At 40.1% G+C, this 18,929-nt stretch overlaps 1 protein-coding gene across 10 annotated transcripts in view; it reads right to left on the minus strand.

Annotated features, from left to right (window-relative positions):
* Positions 1-18,929, minus strand: part of ATP11C (ATPase phospholipid transporting 11C) — a 177,645-nt gene that overhangs the window by 22,544 nt on the left and 136,172 nt on the right. For all 10 annotated transcript variants that reach the window (XM_064574641.1, XM_064574635.1, XM_064574636.1 and 7 more), the window contains 3 exons: positions 17,812-17,957; positions 11,744-11,803; positions 2,217-2,344 (listed from right to left, as the gene is read on the minus strand). In XM_064574641.1, the coding sequence (XP_064430711.1) occupies positions 2,217-2,344; positions 11,744-11,803; positions 17,812-17,957 (334 nt within the window). The remainder of the gene's footprint in view (positions 1-2,216; positions 2,345-11,743; positions 11,804-17,811; positions 17,958-18,929) is intronic.

Consider the following 18,929-nt stretch of genomic DNA (forward strand, 5'->3'; position numbering starts at 1 on the left):
TTGCCACAAATGCAAGGAAAAGAAGAACATGCTAATACCAGAAGAATGCAATCAGCAAACTCCAGATTGGGGTAAACGCTGCAAGATAAATGACCCAGTTTTGTCAACAAATAAATTGCCAGGTTAACCGACAGATCAAAACAGACTCAAGAAGCGTATTAACTAACTACAACATATGGACCTTATATTCTGATTCAAACAAGCATGCTATAAAAAGAAATGAGTCAACCTGGGGGCACCTGCATGGCTCAGATGGTTAAGCATCTGCCTTCAGCTGAGGTCATGATCCCAGGGTCCTGGGATTGGGCTCCCTGCTCAGCAGGGAGTCTGCTGCTCCCTCTCCCTCTGCCCCTCCCCACCATTCATGCTCGAGTGCTCTCTCTCCCAAATGAATAAATAAAAAATCTAAAAAAAGAAATGTGTCAACTGGAGAAATTTGAACCTTGACTGGATGTATGATAATATTATGGACTTTAACGTTAAAGTTTTAGGTATGACAGGGTACTGTTATTTTTTTTTTAAATATTTTATTTATTTATTCATGAGAGAGAGAGAGAGAGGGAGGCAGAGGGAGAAGCAGGCTCCCCGCTGAGCAGGGAGCCCGATGTGGGACTCGATCCCAGGACCCTGGGATCATGACCTGAGCCGAAGGCAGATGCTTAACCATCTGAGCCACCCAGGCGCCCCAGGGTACTGTTATTTTTTTAAGTCCTTATCTTTTTAGGAGATACTTACTGAAATAACTATTTTGTATAGTGTTTGGTACTGTTATTTTTTTAAAGTCCTTATCTTTAAGAGATACTTACTGAAGTAACTATTCTATATAATGTTTGGTATTTATTAAAAAATAAGTCTGCAATAGAGCAAACAGGGTTACTCATGAAATAGGATAGACCCTGAACTGATAATTATTGAAGCTATGAGTAGTGAGGATAGGGCAGTTCACTCTATTAACAGTATTTTTGCTACTACTGTGCATGTTTAAAATTTTCAATTTTTCCATCTTTAAAATAATGACAAACTTCATAAAGCTAGTTAAATCCAACAATTACTAAATGTAACTTTTATGAGTCATATTGGTTAAAGAAATCCCTTAAATTTGTGCACCTTAACTTCATACAAATAAACCACCTGAGTCGCTCTACTGCACTTGCTATCCATTATTTAGCAATGATTATCATCTGCTATAAATTAACATCTTCATCCTTAGGTGCAGGCTTAACTTATAAAAACCTAATTAAATCGTATGTTAAGCAACTGGCCAAGTACCCCATCCATAGAGAAAAGCATCCATTTACAACTGACACAAAATGGATATAATGGCTTGATGAGTTATTTTCTTCAGCAATACAGTTTTATTTATTTTTTTAAAAAGATTTTATTTATTTATTTGACAGAGACAGCGAGAGGGAACACAAGCAGGGGGAGCGGGAGAGGGAGAAGCAGGCTTCCTGCTGAGCAGGGAGCCCGATGCGGAACTTGATCCCAGGACTCTGGGATCATAACCTGAGCCGAAGGCAGATGCTTAATGACTGGGGCACCTGGGTGGCCCAGCAATACAGGTTTTAGAACGGCGCTAACAAAGTAGAGGAGGCTACGCTTCTGGGGCAGTTTAAGTCTCGGAGCACTTGAGTGGCTCAGTTGGTTAAGCAATCAACTTCTGGTTTTGGCTCAGGTCATAATCTTGGGGTCGTAAGATCGAGCCCCGCGTTGGGTTCCACGCTCACTGAGTCCGCTTCGGATTCTCTCCCTCTCCCTCCCCTTCTGCCCCTGACCTCACCCACTTGTGCGCACACACTCTCTAAAATAAATACATAAAATCTTAAAAAAATAAAAGAAAATCTAACATTATATCAGTTCAACCCATTATAGGTAGGAATCAATACTCTATAAATCTTCGTGTGTGCCCCCCCCCCTTTTTTGGTAGTTAAAATAATGTGTCTTCGTGTGAGACTCCAGAACTCTATGACAATGTAGGTTCAAGTTTTAGCAGTTAGTGATTTTGAACTAGATGGTTCACATACATTCATGGACAGGACCTACATCTAGGACATACACCATTTTCCTATTGAATGGTAGAGTTTAAGTAGCTAAAAATTCAGAACAGAACCATGCAATCAAATCAGGTGGGCAATTGTGTCCTTCCTACCTGTGGATGAAAAGAAATCCACGATTTTGAAAGTCTGTAGTGGTTTTTAACAGCGTGCTCTACTTACATATACAATCGGGGATCTGAGGTCAGAGTGTCAATGTTGACGTGCTGCTCCAGCAGGCTGTAGGCCAGGATGGGTAAGGATGTGAAGCAGATATTGTACATTGTAAGGTAAGCGGCATCATACAGTGGCTGAAATGACAAACAACAGAAGAAAAAACGTATGTGTTTGGAAAAACCACAAGCTGAATCCAGACAGTTTCCTTTCACGTTTGTCGTGATAGCAAAAGAAGTTTATAAATAAGGCCACTCTCACTGATAACTGTAGAAAAGAAATGAACATATTGTGATATATCATATTAATATATCCTCCCTTTCCACAGGATCTTATTCAGAATGTATACATGCTATAAGGTCTATTTCTAACAAATATTTACTAACAGATTTTGAAAAGATTTCTCAGTGAACAAAGACCAATTAAATATAAGCCTGGAACCCCTCAGGGAGACTGTGTCATCGTGGTTTTGTTGTTGTTAATATTTTACATAGTTTTAAGTATCACTATAACTTTCTCTAGGCTGTATTTATGATATTGAATGTGGCCATTTACTAAGGATTAAATAAATGTATTTGCAAAAACAAAGCTAAAAATAGGTACACAGGCATGACTTCCTTAGGCTCCAGACCCAAATCTCCACCTTTCTGTTGGCTGTCCCATAGGCATCTGCAACTCAAAATGTCTAAAACCAAACTCATTAACTTTCCCCTTAAATTTGCTTTCTCCTATGTTCTCTATCTCAGTGAAGAGCCCCTACAATGTTGCAACCAGAGTCCCTATCTTGGTGCCTGGCACCATCTGGGTGCTCAAGAAATATTTTGAAATTAGTGATTCTTCTATCTCACTAGCCATTTCTTTAGTCTCCTATTCTGCCTGAGCCCTCTGCTGGAGTGTTCCAGCACTCAAGTGTTTGGAACTTCATACTCACTCTCTAGGTGATCTCACCAGTTCTGTGTTTTAACACCATCCATTCACTGAACATTCCCAAGTATTTATCTCTGGCCCAGACCTGTCCCTGCGTATCTAGTTACCCACTTGTTACCTCTTGGAAATGTATTTCAAACCTACATCCAGAACTGAGCTCCTTAGCTCAAACCGGCTCCTCTTGGAAGTGTTCCCCATCTCAGGAAAGGGCAACTAAATCTTGGTGATCAAGCAGAACCAAAATCTTAGATTCATCCTTGACTCTTTTCTTTTTCATACCCACATCCAGTCAATTCAGGAGTGTTTACTGGCTCTACCTTCAAATATATTCAGAACCAGATCACTTCTCAGCATCTCCACAGTTACCACCCTGCAAGCTTCCTAAATGGCTCCCTACTTCTCCCCTTGATCTCCAGTCCACACAATGGCCCGAGTAGTTCTGTCAGAAAGTAAGCCAAATCAAGTCATTATTTTGTTCAAACTTGGCAGTGGATTCCTTTATCTCTGTTAAAAAAAAAAAAAAAAAAAGGTTCCTACAAAGGAGTGGCTATCCAGTCCCACTTCATCTGGCTTCTTCTGTCTGGCCTTCTCTCTTAGATCTCTCCTGCTCCTTGCTCATTCCACTCCGGCAGCAATGCCTTCCTCACTGTACCTCCAACATGTCAGGCACACTCCTGATTTAGGACTTCCTTTGAACTTGCTGTTGCCCCTGCCTGGAACACTGTTCCCTGCCTGGAACATTTTTCCTTTAGAGAGCCTCATGGATTACTCCCTCACTCACAAATATCAGCTCAAATGTCACTTTCTCAGAGAGACCAACCTTGATTTAAGTTGCTACTCCCTTTCTCACGGACATATTTCCCCTGTTATCTTGTTTTTTATTTTCCTATAGTACTAATCACCTTTTATCTTGTTACACATTTATTATTTTTACTGTCTCTCTTCACACTAGAATTCAAGCTCTACACGGGCAGGGATTTTTATCTACTTTATCAACAGGCATAGACTGAGAGAAACAAGGCAGCCCCTAACATCTAGAAACTGTCCTGGCACTCACAAGCTAGGCAATGGTGTTCTCCTGTCGAACACGAACAATTTCATCGAATAACAACATCAAACAAGGCTATTCTGTCACCATGACGGATCGAGACAAGAACATCAACCCATAATCACGTTGAACACAGAATATGAACATTGTCCAAATCACAACATTAACCAATATCCCTGTTCTGGCAAATATGGGTGACTATTGTTTCTTCACCAACGACAGTGGTAGCCTCCTAGTCTTCAAGCCTCCTGGTAAGATGCACTGAAATGCTTAGTCATAAAATTACCCCCACTTACTGATAGCACCCAATCTAGAGCAAGCCCCACTCATCTTAAACTTTTCCCCAAATAGGGGCGCCTGGGTGGCTCAGTTGTTAAGCGTCTGCCTTCGGCTCAGGTCATGATCCCAGCGTCCTGGGATAAACCCCGCATCAGGCTCCCTGCTCAACAGGAAGCCTGCTTCTCCCTATCCCACTCCCCCTGCTTGTGTTCCCTCTCTCACTGTGTCTATCTCTGTCAAATAAATAAATAAAATCTTAAAAAAAAAAAAATTTCCCCAAATGACCTAATTCAAGCCCAAATCTTTTTTTTTTAAAGTATTTTATTTTTAAGTAATCTCTATACTCAATACGGGGCTCGAACTCACGACCTTGAGATTAAAGGTTGCACACTCTACTGATGGAGCCAGTCAGGTGTCCCAAACCCAAATCTATGATTTTTCTAATACTCTATTCCCGAGAGGCTTCACTGTTCCTCATGTTACTTTCACTAATCTGTTTTTGTTTTGTTTTTATATCATTTATTTCTGCTGTAATTTTTATTATTTCCCTTCTTTTGCTGGCTTTAGGCTTTATTTGCTATGTTGTTCCTTTTCCAGCTCCTTTAGGTGTAAGGTTAAGTTGTGTATCTGAGACTTTTCTTGCTTCTTTAGGTAGGCCTGTATGGCAATATACTTCCCTCTTAGAACTGCCTTTGCTGTATCCCAAAGGTTTTGGACTGTCATGTGTTCATTTCCATTTGCTTCCATGTATTTTTAAAAATTTCTTCTTTAATTTCCTGGTTGATCCATTCATTAAGTAGGATGTTCTTTAACCTCCATGTGTTTGTGGTCCTTCCAAATATTTTCTTGTGGTTGACTTCAAGTTTTAATGCACTGTGGTCTGAAAATACGCATGGTATGATCTCAATCATTTTGTACTTTCTGAGGCCTGTTTTGTGACCCAGTATGTGATCTATTCTGGAGAATGTTCCACGTGCACTCGAAAAGAATGTGTATTCTGCTGCTTTAGGATGAAATGTTCTGAATATAGCTGTTAATCCCATCTGGTCCAGGGTGTCACTCAAAGCCCTTGTTGATCTTCTGCTTAGAGGATCTGTCCATTGTTGTGAGGGGGGTGTTAAAAGTCCTCTACTATTACTGTATTACTGTCAATGACTTTCTTTATTATTAATTGACTGATTTATTTGGGTGTTCCCAAGTTGGGGGCATATTTACAATTGTTAGATCTTCTTGATGGATAGACCCCTTAGTTATGATATAATGACCTTTTCCATCTCTTTTACATCTTTATGTATTTTTTATTAAAGATTTTTATTTATTTGACAGAGATAGACACAGCAAGAGAGGGAACACAAGCAGGGGGAGTGGGAGAGGGAGAAGCAGGCTTCCCGTGGAGCAGGGAGCCCGACGCGGGGCTCGATCCCAGGACGCTGGGATCATGACCTGAGCTGAAGGCAGGTGCTTAACAACTGAGCCACCCAGGCGCCCCACAGTCTTTGTTTTAAAATCTAGTTTGTCTGGGGCACCTGGGTGGTGTAGTTGGTTAAGTGTCCGACTCTTGGTTTCGGCTTGGGTTGTGAACTCAGGGTCATGAGTTGAGGCCTGTGTTGGGCTCAGTGATCATTGCAGAGTCCACCTGGGGCTCTCTCTCCCTCTCCCTCTGCCCCTCCCTTCCATGCTCTCTCTCATTCTCTAAGATAAATAAATAAATCTTAAAAAAAAAAAATCTAGCTTATCTAAGTATGGCTACTCCAGCTTTCTTTTGATGTCCATTAGCATGACAGATGGTTCTCTATCCCCCCACTTTTTTTTGAGAGAGAGAGAGAGAGAGAGAGAGAGTGTAAACGGGGAGGTGGGGAGGGGCAGAGGGAGGGAAAGAGAATCTGGTTTTTTTTTTGAGAAAGAATCTCAAGCAGGCTCCACACCCAGTGCAGAGCCCAACATGGGGCTCAGTCTCACAACTCTGAGATCATGACCTGGGCTGAAATCAAGAGTCAGATGCTTAACCAAATGAGCCACCCAGGTGCCCCCATCCCTTCACTTTCAATCTGCAGGTATCTTTAGGTCTAAAATGAGTCTCTTGTAAGCAGCATATAGATGGATCTTGTTTTTTTATCCATTCTGATACCCTATGTCTTTTGATTAGAGCATTCAGTCCATGTACATTCTGAGTGATTATCGAAAGAGATGAGTTTAGTGCCATCGTGTTACCTGTATAATTGGTGTTTCTGGTGATGTTCTCTGGTCCTTTCCAGTCTTTGTTGATTTTGGTCTTTTTTTTCCTTCCACTCAATGAGTCCCCCTTAAAATTTCTTTGCAGGGCTGATTTAGTGGTCATGAACTCCTTTTGTTTTTGTCTGTCTGGGAAGTAATTTCTCTCTCCTTCTATTCTGAATGACAGGCTTGCTGGATAAAGAATTCTTGGCTGCATATTTTTCCCATTTGGCATGTTGAATATTTCCTGCCACTTCTTTCTGGCCTGCCAAGTTTCTGTGGACAGATCTGCTGCAAACCTGATCTGTCTTCCCTTGTAGGTAAAGGACTTTTATCCCCCGCCCCCACTGCCCAACCTCACTGCTTTCAGGATTCTTTCCTTGTCTGTATTTTGTGAATTTGACTATGATATGCCCTGGCGATGGTCAGCTTTTGTTGAATTCAATGGGAGTTCTCTGTGCTTCTTGGATTTTGATGTCTGTGTCCTTCCCCAAATTAGGGAAGTTTTCAGCCATAATTTATTTGAATAAACCTTCTGCCCTTTTTTCTCTCTCTTCACCTTCTGGGACTCCTATGATACGAACATTATGTTTTAATAAGTCACTTAGTTCCCTAACCTATCTTTGTGGTTCATTACCTTTCTTTCTCTCTTCTTTTCAGCTTCATTATTTTCTGTAATTTTATCTTCTATTTCACTGATCTGCTCCTCTGCTTCGTCCATCCTTGTTTTTACGTCCTCCACTTGGGATTGCATCTTGGTTATATCATTTTTAATTTTGGCCTGACTAGATTTAAGTTCTTTTATCTCCACAGTAAGGGATTCTCTAATCTTCTATGCTTTTTTCAAGCCCAGCTAAACGTCTTTTTAAAATTCTAGTTCAGACATCTTAATTATATCTGTACTGATTAAATCCCTTGCCCTGAGTTCCACTTCCTGTTCTTTCTTTTGGGGTGAATTTCTGTCTCGTCATTTTGTCCAGAAAAGAAGAAAATGAAACAAAACCCCCCACAAAAAACAACAAAGAAAAACCCCCAAAAACAAGAATTCCCCCCCAAACCCTAGATCCTGGGTGTGTTTTGGTCTGCTTCTTAGAAGAATCTAGATCCCCAAATAAATAAATAATAAAAGTAAACAAAAAATACAAAAATATAAAGTATATACAAATAAAAATTTGAAAAATTAAAAAAATTTATAAAATGAATTGAAAAGAAAATAAATGAAAAAACAAAAAAATAAAAAGTAAAAAGGAAGCTAAATCCTATTTTCCCCTAGAACTGAAGCTTTGTAGCACTCTATGATCAGTAAACTTGGTGTAAGTGAGTTGTTTGTGCCGGTCTTCTGGGGAAGCAGCCTGTTGGGATGATTCTAAGGTGGACCTGTCCTAGTGGAAATGCGCCTCCAGGGCGTAGTGGGGGCGGGGCTTGGTGTAAGCAGCTCCGGATTCCACTAGGTGGTGCTGTTTTGCTCCCTGAAGGCTCTCAGCACTGATGGGTGGGATGAATATGGTAGTGTACCACTCTCTAGCCCTAGAGCTGAAAGTTCCCACCCCCCACTCCTCAGTGAGCCCTCAGAGAAGAGCAGTCAATCACTGATTTCTGTCAGAACCCTGCGTTCAACTGATCTGTGTCCGAGTTTTTTTTTTCCGTTAATCTCAGGCACACAACTGAGTTTCAAAACTCTGAATTTCAAGGACTACCACAGCACAGATGTGCGCTGCTCTTCTGGGGGAGGGTCTTGCCACACTTTTGCAAGTTGCTGGCCCCTGCCAGGAAAGTGGTCACATAAACGTGCAGGGGTTTGCAGTTTATGGCAAAACAGGGCAGAAAGCTGGCACCAAGAATCACTGTTCTCAGCTGGCTTCTATGTTCCTATGCCTGGGAACAGTGCAACCTGTTCTTGCGATCCAGGGGATCCTCAGACCATGGTGTCCCTCCTGGGATTCCACCCTGCTTTGCCACCTGAGCACCTTTAAGCTGGGCACATCCCCCACTGTAGCAGACTTCTAAAAGTTCTGATTTTTGCACTACGGTGCTTATAATGTTTTGCAGTAGCCTCCATAAACAGGCTCCCTCCCCGCCACTGTATCTACGGCTATATCTCCCCCAATTCAAATCTCTGCACCTCCTACCTTCCAAAAGGTGGTTGCTTTTCTACTTGTAGACTTGCAGTTTTTGTTCTCTTAGACCTCTGATTGATTTCTTGGTTGTTCAGAATGATTTGATAACTATGTAGCTGTGTTCAAGGGACAAGACATGCTTAGGGTCCCCCTAATGCTCCACCATCCTAACTCCCCTAGATTTAAACTCAGCAAAAATTATCTTCTGAATTGAGAAGAACCCCCAAATAGGTGTTTTGTTCCTTTTCATTTTCAAGGGAGAGGATTAGTTTGTTGGCACACAATACTATATTTTCATTGGAAACTACCCCATTTTCATAATGAGAAAATTGAAAACAACAACAAACATACAAACAAAAAGATTGCCTGGTGAGTAATTTCATCTTGAATTTCATTCAAACAAAAGAAGCATCAATCTACTTTTTTTCCATAACGGTACTTCAATGTTACATGAGAGATAATTATAATTCTTAGATGCATAATTAGGAGACAGAATGTCCTCAAAACAAACAACAGGTTTAGTTGATAATAGTTTCTTATTAAACCTGCTACAAATGTTTTCTTTTCACATAGGAAAAAGACCAGTACTATCCTAGCTTTGCTAAAGAAAGAGTTGCTTTTTGCTTAAAGAATTTGAATCCTGGTCCCATTTCTACATTCTCTGTAGCTTGCTCTCCAATTTCCAGGGTTGGAGAGAACATGTGACATGGACTTGAGTTGAAAAAGGCTGCCTACCTGTATGTACTCTAAACATATTTGCAATAATGGTTCCTACATCCAGCACTAGCACAAGGCCAAAGTAAAAAATAAAAATATTGCACATCACGCCACCACCTGAGAGAGACCTTCTTTTTACCCGATACACTTTTCCTCTAAGATGTCTGACAGTTCCCTCCCTCCTCTCCTTCAGATCTCTGCCCAAATGTCAACTCAGGGAGAACTTTCCAGATCATCTCTAAAATAGCAGACTTCTGCATTCATGCTCCACCAGTTTATAATGCTTTACTTTTTCCTTTGGAGCCTGTATCAGTACCTGACATATTTGTATGATTGCAGTCTCACCCCCTAACACTATACTGCAAGCTCCATGGGTAAGACTTTGTTTTGATCACTGTTATATCCCCAGCACTTAGCCTGGCATACAGTAGGCACTCAAGAGATACTCATTAAATGAACGGACCTACCATCTGAGCAACTGAGGAAGCCAAACATCAACTCCTATGGAAACCTCAATAGCTAAGGTAACCTAAGCAGACTCCAGGCAGACTAGGGTCTGAGTCTCAGATGGCTTTATAAGGAATAAGTCCTTTCCTCATATAACTTGTGAACACACTCCTTTCAAACTAAAAACAATGTTTTAACCAGATTAAGCCAATTTCCCTTTAGCATTCTGCTACAAAATTTGAAATGTCTTTTTATTTTTTGAAGATTTTATTTATTTGACAGAGAGAGAGAGGGAGAGAGGGAGAGAGAGAGACAGAGAGAGAGAAAGTACAAGCAGGGGGAGTGGGAGAGGGAGAAGCAGACTCCCGGCTGAGCAGGGAGCCTGATGTGGGGCTCGATCCCAGGACCCTGGGATCATGACCTGAGCTGAAGGCAGATGCCACCCAAGCACCCCTGAAATGTCTTTTTAATACCTGCACTCATCCACGAAGTGAGCATTTGACCAGTAGTAATCTGGATGTTCAGACAAAGCAGATTCATCAGAATTTAGAAAACTCTCTGTAACTAAGACTGTTAGTTTTTTTTTTTTTTTATTTATTTGAGACAGAGAGAATGAGAGAGAGAGAAAGAGCACATGAGAGGGGGGAGGGTCAGAGGCAGAAGCAGGCTCTCTGCCGAGCAGGGAGCCCGATGCGGGACTCGATCCCGGGACTCCAGGATCATGACCTGAGCCGAAGGCAGTTGCTTAACCAACTGAGCCACCCAGGCGCCCAAGACTGTTAGTTTTGCATACAAGAAGGCTGATGGCACTTCCTACAGCTGGTAGATGATTAATTCATAAAGCAACTCTGCTGAACTGGCACCACGGGCTTGACCACAAGACACTGATGTAAGAAAGAGCATACCCAATGAAGAGGCAAGTTCTAGGGAAAGAGAGCAATCACTTTCCATTCAGAAGAACATACTGTCTTAAAAATACTGCCAAGAAATTAGAAAAAAAATCTCTTCCTAGCAGGAGGAATGAAGTATGCCTTGAAATTTAGAAACTCGGTCTCTAATATCTGTGGTGATGTTACCACTAGCTCAGCATGGCAAAATCACTGAACTGTTCACAGATTAACTGCAAAATTTCTCAGTCATTGAGCATTCCAGCTCCTGTACTGGGCTATCCTTCCACTAGAAGTGACACAAGTTCCATTCCAGTTGTTAAAGCTATAAATGTGCATGCCCATCCCACCACTTAGGTATCAATATAACATATATCCTATTCTTTATGTAATAATAGATGTTCAGAAAACAATAAAGGACAAAAAAATGTAGAGTTGCTCAAGTAATCCAAGGCTCTATCCAGGGATCACAGCTTCTTGGCCAGTTGAAAGATCAACATTTTTCTAGAAAATCAAACTGAGAAACTGCAAAGGTGTGAGATTTTATTTGATGAAATATTAAACTACACCATTTTAGGATTATTGGAAAGCATGGTTTACACTGATTAAAAGGAATACTCTTAGGGTTATCTCCTTAAGGTATCTCCTCCAACAGGAGGTACCAAATAACTTTCAAGAAGAAAGGAATAATAAGAACATCACTAAAGCAAAGACATAAACATTTGCTATTGTCAAAAACCAGGGCAAGAAGATCAGCTGTTGAACCAAAGAATAAAAAAAAATAATAAAATTGTTTTACTTTGAACATACCTCTCTCATCTCTACAATCCAATACATAAAAAGGTAATTTATTAATGGCCAACATAAAGTACATTATAACAAATAACTAGGGAAACAAACCTGTTGTGAGAATCCACAGAAGAACTGGTACAAAAATTGTGGCAAAATGAAACAAAGGTTCTGGAAAAAAAAAAATGTAAAAGAGAGTTAGTTTTCACTTGAACTGTCTAAACTAACACAGGATATTGTACTCCAAATAGTCTACAGTCAATCCCAAGCCCTTCTAATCATAACACAATAAATCTCTATTACAGTTATAAGCAAACAACTCAAAGACAAATGATTAACTCATATTAATACCAACTTTTGCCTTACCAAGCAGAAAGAGGATCTCACCTTATGAGAACCTCTTGCTATTCTTCCTTGAGGGAAGACATAAGCTCATACAAACACAAACATTTAGGTATTACCCCTTAAATGCCAATCTGATTTGCAAAATCAACATAAGGCAGACTGACATAAAGCTCAAAGTGTACATTTAAATTAATGCCCATAAACAGCCAGGATGTTGTTACAGTGTATGTTGACACTAACAGTATCAACTAATGCTTTACTGTCTTTATTACTGCCTCATCAAACAACTGACGTATTATTATTGATCACCTATTATATGCAAAGACGGTACTGTGGGTAATATAAATAAATAAATAATAAATAAATAAATAAATAAATAAAAAAACCAAAAACCCAGAGCAAAGCTTCTTACTCCTAAGGGACTTATTTAATTGGGAGAACACTAAAAACAAACAGGAAAAAATGAAAGCTGAGAATTCATAACACAGTAAAAGCCACTAGGTAGGACTATAAATACGGAAATTAGTGTCTTCAGGCAAAATCACCAGAACTAGTATTTTCCAACGAGTGCCACCCGTCGTGGTAGGATGGGACCTTATTTGAGAGCTGTTCTCACTTGTTCATGATGTCTCTGGATGTCTCTTTGGGTAGCCCTTCAAGAGCCCGTTTTCGGGGTATGTCAGAAAACTAGTCTCTTTCCTTCTGTCACACATTCTCACCTAGCTAATTTACCAGGCTAGGAGGCTTGAAGCTGTTTTTAAAAATCCAATGCATCCTCGAAGGATGAACATCTGCTATAGCTGAGGGTATTTAGGTGAATATACTACAGGCTCTGGAAGCTCTTCCTAAAGAAAAGTGCTATACATGTATTGAATTAAGACCTACAGCATCGGCGTGTCAGAGCTCCCAAGGTCACCTCTTGAAAGGGGGACACTCACATGTATGCATCAATTTTGGGAGAATGCAAAACCATACTTAAAAAAAAAAAGTGCTCTGAGGTTGGAGGAGGCAGTACTCAGGGGAGTTACGGGGCTGCTTTGTGGGAAGGGAAAGTCTGACTCTCCCACTAGAATGTAAGTCCCCTGAGAACAGAGACTTTGCCGTCTTAGTCCTTATGAATCTTTAGGTCTTAAAATGGTGCTTGGCACATGGTAACACATTCAAACGTATCTACTGACTGCATAAATAAATAAATTAGAACTTGAACAAGGTGTTACAGATGGATAGGATATGTTGACAGCATGAACCAAGGCAAGGTGCATGTATTTTATTTTTTTATTATTTATTTTTTAAAAAGATTTTATTTATTTATTTGACAGAGAGAGACACAGTGACAGAGGGAACACAAGCAGGGGGAGTGGGAGAGGGAGAAGCAGGCTTCCCGCAGAGCAGGGAGCCCGACGAGGGGCTGGATCCCAGGACCTGGGATCATGACCTGAGCTGAAGGCAGATGCTTAACGACTGAGCCACCCGGGCGCCCCAAGGTGCATGTATTTTAAACATATAAGGTAGGACAGGGTCAGACCGTGGGGTGCCTTAAAAGACAGGCTAATCCTTAGACAATGGAGAGTGAAGTTTCTGGAGGACAGGTTAAATAGTGGCAGTTTCCCAACGTTGACTTGGCTGAATTATGCAAGGTGGATTGAACGGAGAAACAGATGGCAGGAACACCTGTCACTGAAGCACTTCAGGAGTGAAGCAACTGTTATTTGAAGATGCAATGGCAAGGTAAGAGGAAGGAAGGCTTTTCAGCCCAGCTCAAGAGGGTTGAAAGTATTAGAAATCACCCTGGGATAAAAGGCAGCCGTGGAAAAGGAATACTGCTAAGTCAGTAACTAAGGTGATAATGAGCGCAGAGATCCTAATGAAGACAAGAGGGCATTAGCTACACGAATAATTCCCTAAACTGGGAACAGGGATATGTTAATTACTGACCACAGGTAAACAGCCATTTTAACGCTTGTTTTGTTTTCCTTAACAGAGCATTCCTTCCATCTGGTGGTAAGTGCTTGAATTGCAGGCCAAAATCTTGAGGCAAACCAGGCCTCAGGAATGGGATCAGAGTGTTAGGCAGATATGCATGGCAAATCTTCATGGGCTCGCCTACTAGAGATAAGTAAGAGAATAACCACCTGTCCCCAAGTGGGGTTGTTGAATTACTTAGTTCAAGGCCTGACAGACCCTAACTGTGATGTACAAAAAGCCTTGGACTGAGAGTAAATAATCCTATTGTGGAAATCTAGCTCTGCCACCTTTGAGCTGAGGAGGGAAAGGCAAGTTTTGTAAGCTCTCTGAGCTCTGCTTTCCACATATTTTAAATGAAAATAATAGTAATTGCTCAAAGGATATTTGTGAGAACTAAGAAAATAATGTGCTTTTGTCAACAGCAAGTATCTTACACATACTGGGTTAATCATCATTATCATCATCGTCTATGTTTGGCCGGGATACCAGCTGATACTGGATGACAGGGTCCTGGCAAATCTGTAAACCTGGGTTCACACTTATGTATGTATGTATTTATTTTTCAAATTTTATTTTTAAGTAGTCTCTACACCCAACGTGGGGCTCAAACTCACAATCCCGAGATCAAGAGTCACACGCTCCACTGAGCCAGCTAGGCATCCCAACACGTATTTTTTTGAAAACGTTTTTTTTTTTTTTAAAAGTAGGCTCCATGCTAAACGTAGGGCTCAAACTCACAACCCTGTGATCAAGAGTTGCAGCCTCTACTGAATGAGCCAGCCAGGTGCCCCTCACAGTTATGTAGGTCTTTTCGAAAATAGAAAGCTAGTAAGAACAGGGATTGATCACAGAAAACTGACACACAAAAACAGTTGCTGTGCTTTCCTTTCTGAGAAATATAGGGCATGAAATCCAAACACCGTAACGGTTTGAATCATTTAACTTGCACACAAACTTGGTAATGTACCTACAAACTAGAATCTAATTAAGAGCTTTGGTAAATTCTCTCCCCTAGTAGACAAAAATGATTAGGCAAGCTCAGTCTAACATGAACTCTAATGCTCGGTGATAAAAGAAAACCAAGGTATTGTTGGGGAAATGACCTCAGTGTCCACCCATAGGGGTTTGGGATTCCACACCATTATCATGTTTTAGGTGAATAATTAACTGGGTGAGAAAACTGTTCACAATATATTATTAAGTGAAAAGGGAAAAGTGCAAAACAGTATGTTTTGGGACTGACTGCTAAAAGTATGGGGCTTCTTATGGGGTGATGGAAATGTTCTGGAATTAGATAGTGGCAATGGTTGCTCATCATAGCGAATACACTAAAAGACACCATATTGTACACTTTGAATGTATGATAGTGAATTTTGTTATGTGAAATATATCTCAATATAAAAATTGAAAAAAAAAACCAACCCAGTAGTGTATAAAAACAATATAGGGGCACCTGGCTGGCTTGGTTGGTAGAGCATGTGACTCTTGATCTTGGGGGTTTTGAGTTTGGGCCCCAGGTTGGGCGCAGAGCTTACTTGGAAAAAAGAAAAAAACACCAAAAAAACCCAAAACCCAAAAACAATGTCAACACAATTTAATTTATATAGAACAGGTCACATAAAATGTCACCATTGGTTCTCTCTGTGGGTATGATTATAATTACAGATGACTTCAAAACCTTCATTTTGGAAAAAGAGTTATATATAAGAGGGATTTGAGAAAAATCATTGTTGCATGAGTTTCCTTTCGATCACTAAGCAAGATTCTCAGAGAACCTCGTCTTGAGGAGAACCATGCCAATGTTTTACATACTTAAAAAATAATTAAAATCAATCAGGATTAGAGAGGAAGGACCAAAATGGTATGCAAACAAAAATTTAACCTAACTCTATTACAAATAAATAACATAACCACAATGAAATGGTGGAAAAGGAAAAAAAGTAATTTTGGAAATAGTATTTTGACTGTATACTCTAAGGCTAAAGACAAAAAGAAGTATATAACAAATAACTTCCTGTTACTCACAGGATTATGATAAAATAAATAATAAATAAACTGGCCAGTTTGTAGAATGTCCCTCAATTTGGGCTTGTCTAATGTTTGCTTATCATGAGAATCAGGTTATGCTTTTTTGGCACCAATACCATAGAAGTAATGTTGTAACCTGCTCAGTGCATCATATCAGGTATTGGTGCCAAAAAAGCATAAACTGGCCAGTACTCTTCGAAAATGTTAAGATCACGAAGACAAAGAAGATAGCAGTATTCCAGTGTAAAGAAGACTAAGGAGGGGGCGCCTGGGTGGCTCAGTCCATTAAGCGTCTGCCTTTGGCTCAGGTCATGATTTCAGGGTCCTGGGATCGAGCCCCGTGTTGGGCTCCCTGCTCAGTGGGGAGTCTGCTTCTCTCTCTCTCTCTGCTCCTGTCTCCTGCTCATGCTCTCTCTCACACTCTCTCTCCAAAATAAACTAAAAAAAAAAAAGACGACTGAGGAGGTAAGACAGCTAAATGAAATCATGAGCCTGAAACAGACCTCAGAGACTACCAGTGGGACCTTTGGCAAGATTCCAAGACTACATGTAGACTGGTTAATAATGTGCCAATTAATATCAATTTATGGGTCTTGATAACTATACTGCGTGTTATCTAAGGTGTTAACAGCAGACAAAGAGTATATGAAAATTATTTCACTAATTTCGCAATTTTTTTAAAGTCTGAAATTATTTCAACACAAAAAGTGAAAAAAATTTTAAAAACTATACTGAACAGAACACAGAACAAGAGATCAAGTTCTGGCCCTTGTCGGCTTAAAATGATTTTCATACTTTAGACATTATTTCACCTTCATGTATGCCAGGTTCATTAGGCATAAAATGAGTGGCTTGTACTATATTCATGGGACTCCAAATTGTGCTCTGAGGAATCTCTGGGCAAGACAAGGAGACTGAGCAAGGAAATAGCCCTGGACTCATCATCCTTCAATGAATGCAATTTTGCTTCTGCTTTACCTGTATAATTCCACTTGAAAAGAGTAGTTCAGAATACTCTTTAGGATAAAAAGGGAACCAACTATTGATAATACGATGTAACATGGATGAAGCATAAAAACATTATGCTAAGTGAAACAGGCCAGACACAAAAGAGCACATATGATTTTATTTATATGAAGTTCTAAAACAGGCAACTCTAATGTGCATACTGCATAAATTATACCTAAATTTATATATTTTATGTTGTAAGTATCACTATATATTGTATAACAATACAAATCAGATTAGTCATTGGTGCAAGGTAGAGGAGACTGGGAAGGAGCACATGGGAACTTTCTGGGTTGATGGTTACATGGATGTATACATGTGTCAAAATGGAAATGTGCACTTTTAATGGGTACATTTTACTGTATTTAAACTCCACTTCAAGAAAGTTGACTTAAAAATTTCATCCCAAATTGCTCGCATTAAAAGGAATTTCTAGTTTCTTTTTTAAAAATATTTTTTATTTGAGAGAGTGCACGCCTGTGTGTGGGGGGGGAGAGGGAGGGCAGATGGGGAGGGAGAGAAGCTCAAGCAGACTCCCCACTGAGCGCGGAGCCCAAAGCAAGGCTCGATCTCACGACCCTGAGATCACGACCTGAGCAGAAAGACCTGAGCCGAAATCAAGAGTCGGACGCTTAACTGAGGGCCACGCCACCCAGGTGCCCCAGGAATTTCTAGTTTCTGATTCATTAGATAGATTATGTTTTGTAGACCACAAATCTCAGTACTAAGACAGCAAAAGAACCGTGAAAAATGGGAGGAAAATCCTATGACCAAGCTGAGCCAATGCTGGGTTAGATGGTGATAAGTTCAATTACAAATATTTTGTTCCATACCTTATAGAAGAAATACTGTACAAGGTGTGCTATTCTCACATAATATAGATGTCCGTGAGCCAAGAGCAGTTTTTTTAAATGTTTAAACTTCGGAACAGCATAATCGCTATTCCTGGCTGCTTGCCGACCTTCTTTGCCTTTAATACCTGAAAAAGAGAAAATCTCTCTATTTTATAAAATAAACAACCTCCTGATTTGTTATTTTCACACTTTTAACTTGTTTATGTGGCACAGTTCACTCTGTAGTTTAAATTTTTTTAACCAAAAAGTGCTGTAACAGTGACAATGAGTCTTACCAATAAAAAGTAAAACTTAACTGGTAATTACTTATTTATAACATGATATAAAACAAATAGAATCATTGTTTTAATCATTACAAGGCAAAAATTAAATCTGAAAATTTATCTGAAAAAAAGGCACTTAGTAAGTGCATAAATGTACATGCTCCTAGACAAGGGGCTGTATCAAAGCAACTCAGAGACCTGGGGTTTGTGGTCCAGGAGCTCAAAACTGAGAGTTACAATGAGATGGTGAAGTCCTCTCACTGAATGAAACTCTGAGTAGTAGCCCAAGTGGTTCCATGAGCTCAAGCAGCTTTAGGCCATTTCCACACTGAATAACCAATGAGTACAACTGAGAGTTCCACACTAAATAGGGTTACTTCCAAATGGAAAGAATTTGGGAATCCAGAGTGCAGTAATAATAATTCCCAAGATACCTAGACCATTATTTCTTCCCTTCAAAAAAAAACAAAAACAAAAACAAACCAAACCTCCTGGGGTGTTAGGATTGCTGCCTATCAGCAGCCTGACATGGGAAAAAAATGGTGCAGGCAGGAGAAAAAGCTGTTGTTGCATGCCAACATATAAATTCGACACTACAGCCCAAAGCACCCATAAATATTGCCATGTGGAAAACCAGCCAACCAATTATCATTTCTTAGTCCCAAATAGTTAAGAATCTCAGAAGATAGAGTGCAGCAACATAAGCAGGCGATGTGGCCAGGGGCAGAAAATCAATAAAATTTCATGCATGCTGTTAAAGTGAGAGCTAAATGATCAATTGCACCGCCAGTAGGCTTGGGAAATTCACTTTACTTGGCTAATATAAAAATATCC

This window comes from Mirounga angustirostris, unplaced genomic scaffold, assembly GCF_029215605.1.
Source record: "Mirounga angustirostris isolate CCGP_5_RB_7025 unplaced genomic scaffold, mMirAng1.0.hap1 SCAF_11, whole genome shotgun sequence".
NCBI classification, from domain to species: domain Eukaryota; kingdom Metazoa; phylum Chordata; class Mammalia; order Carnivora; family Phocidae; genus Mirounga; species Mirounga angustirostris.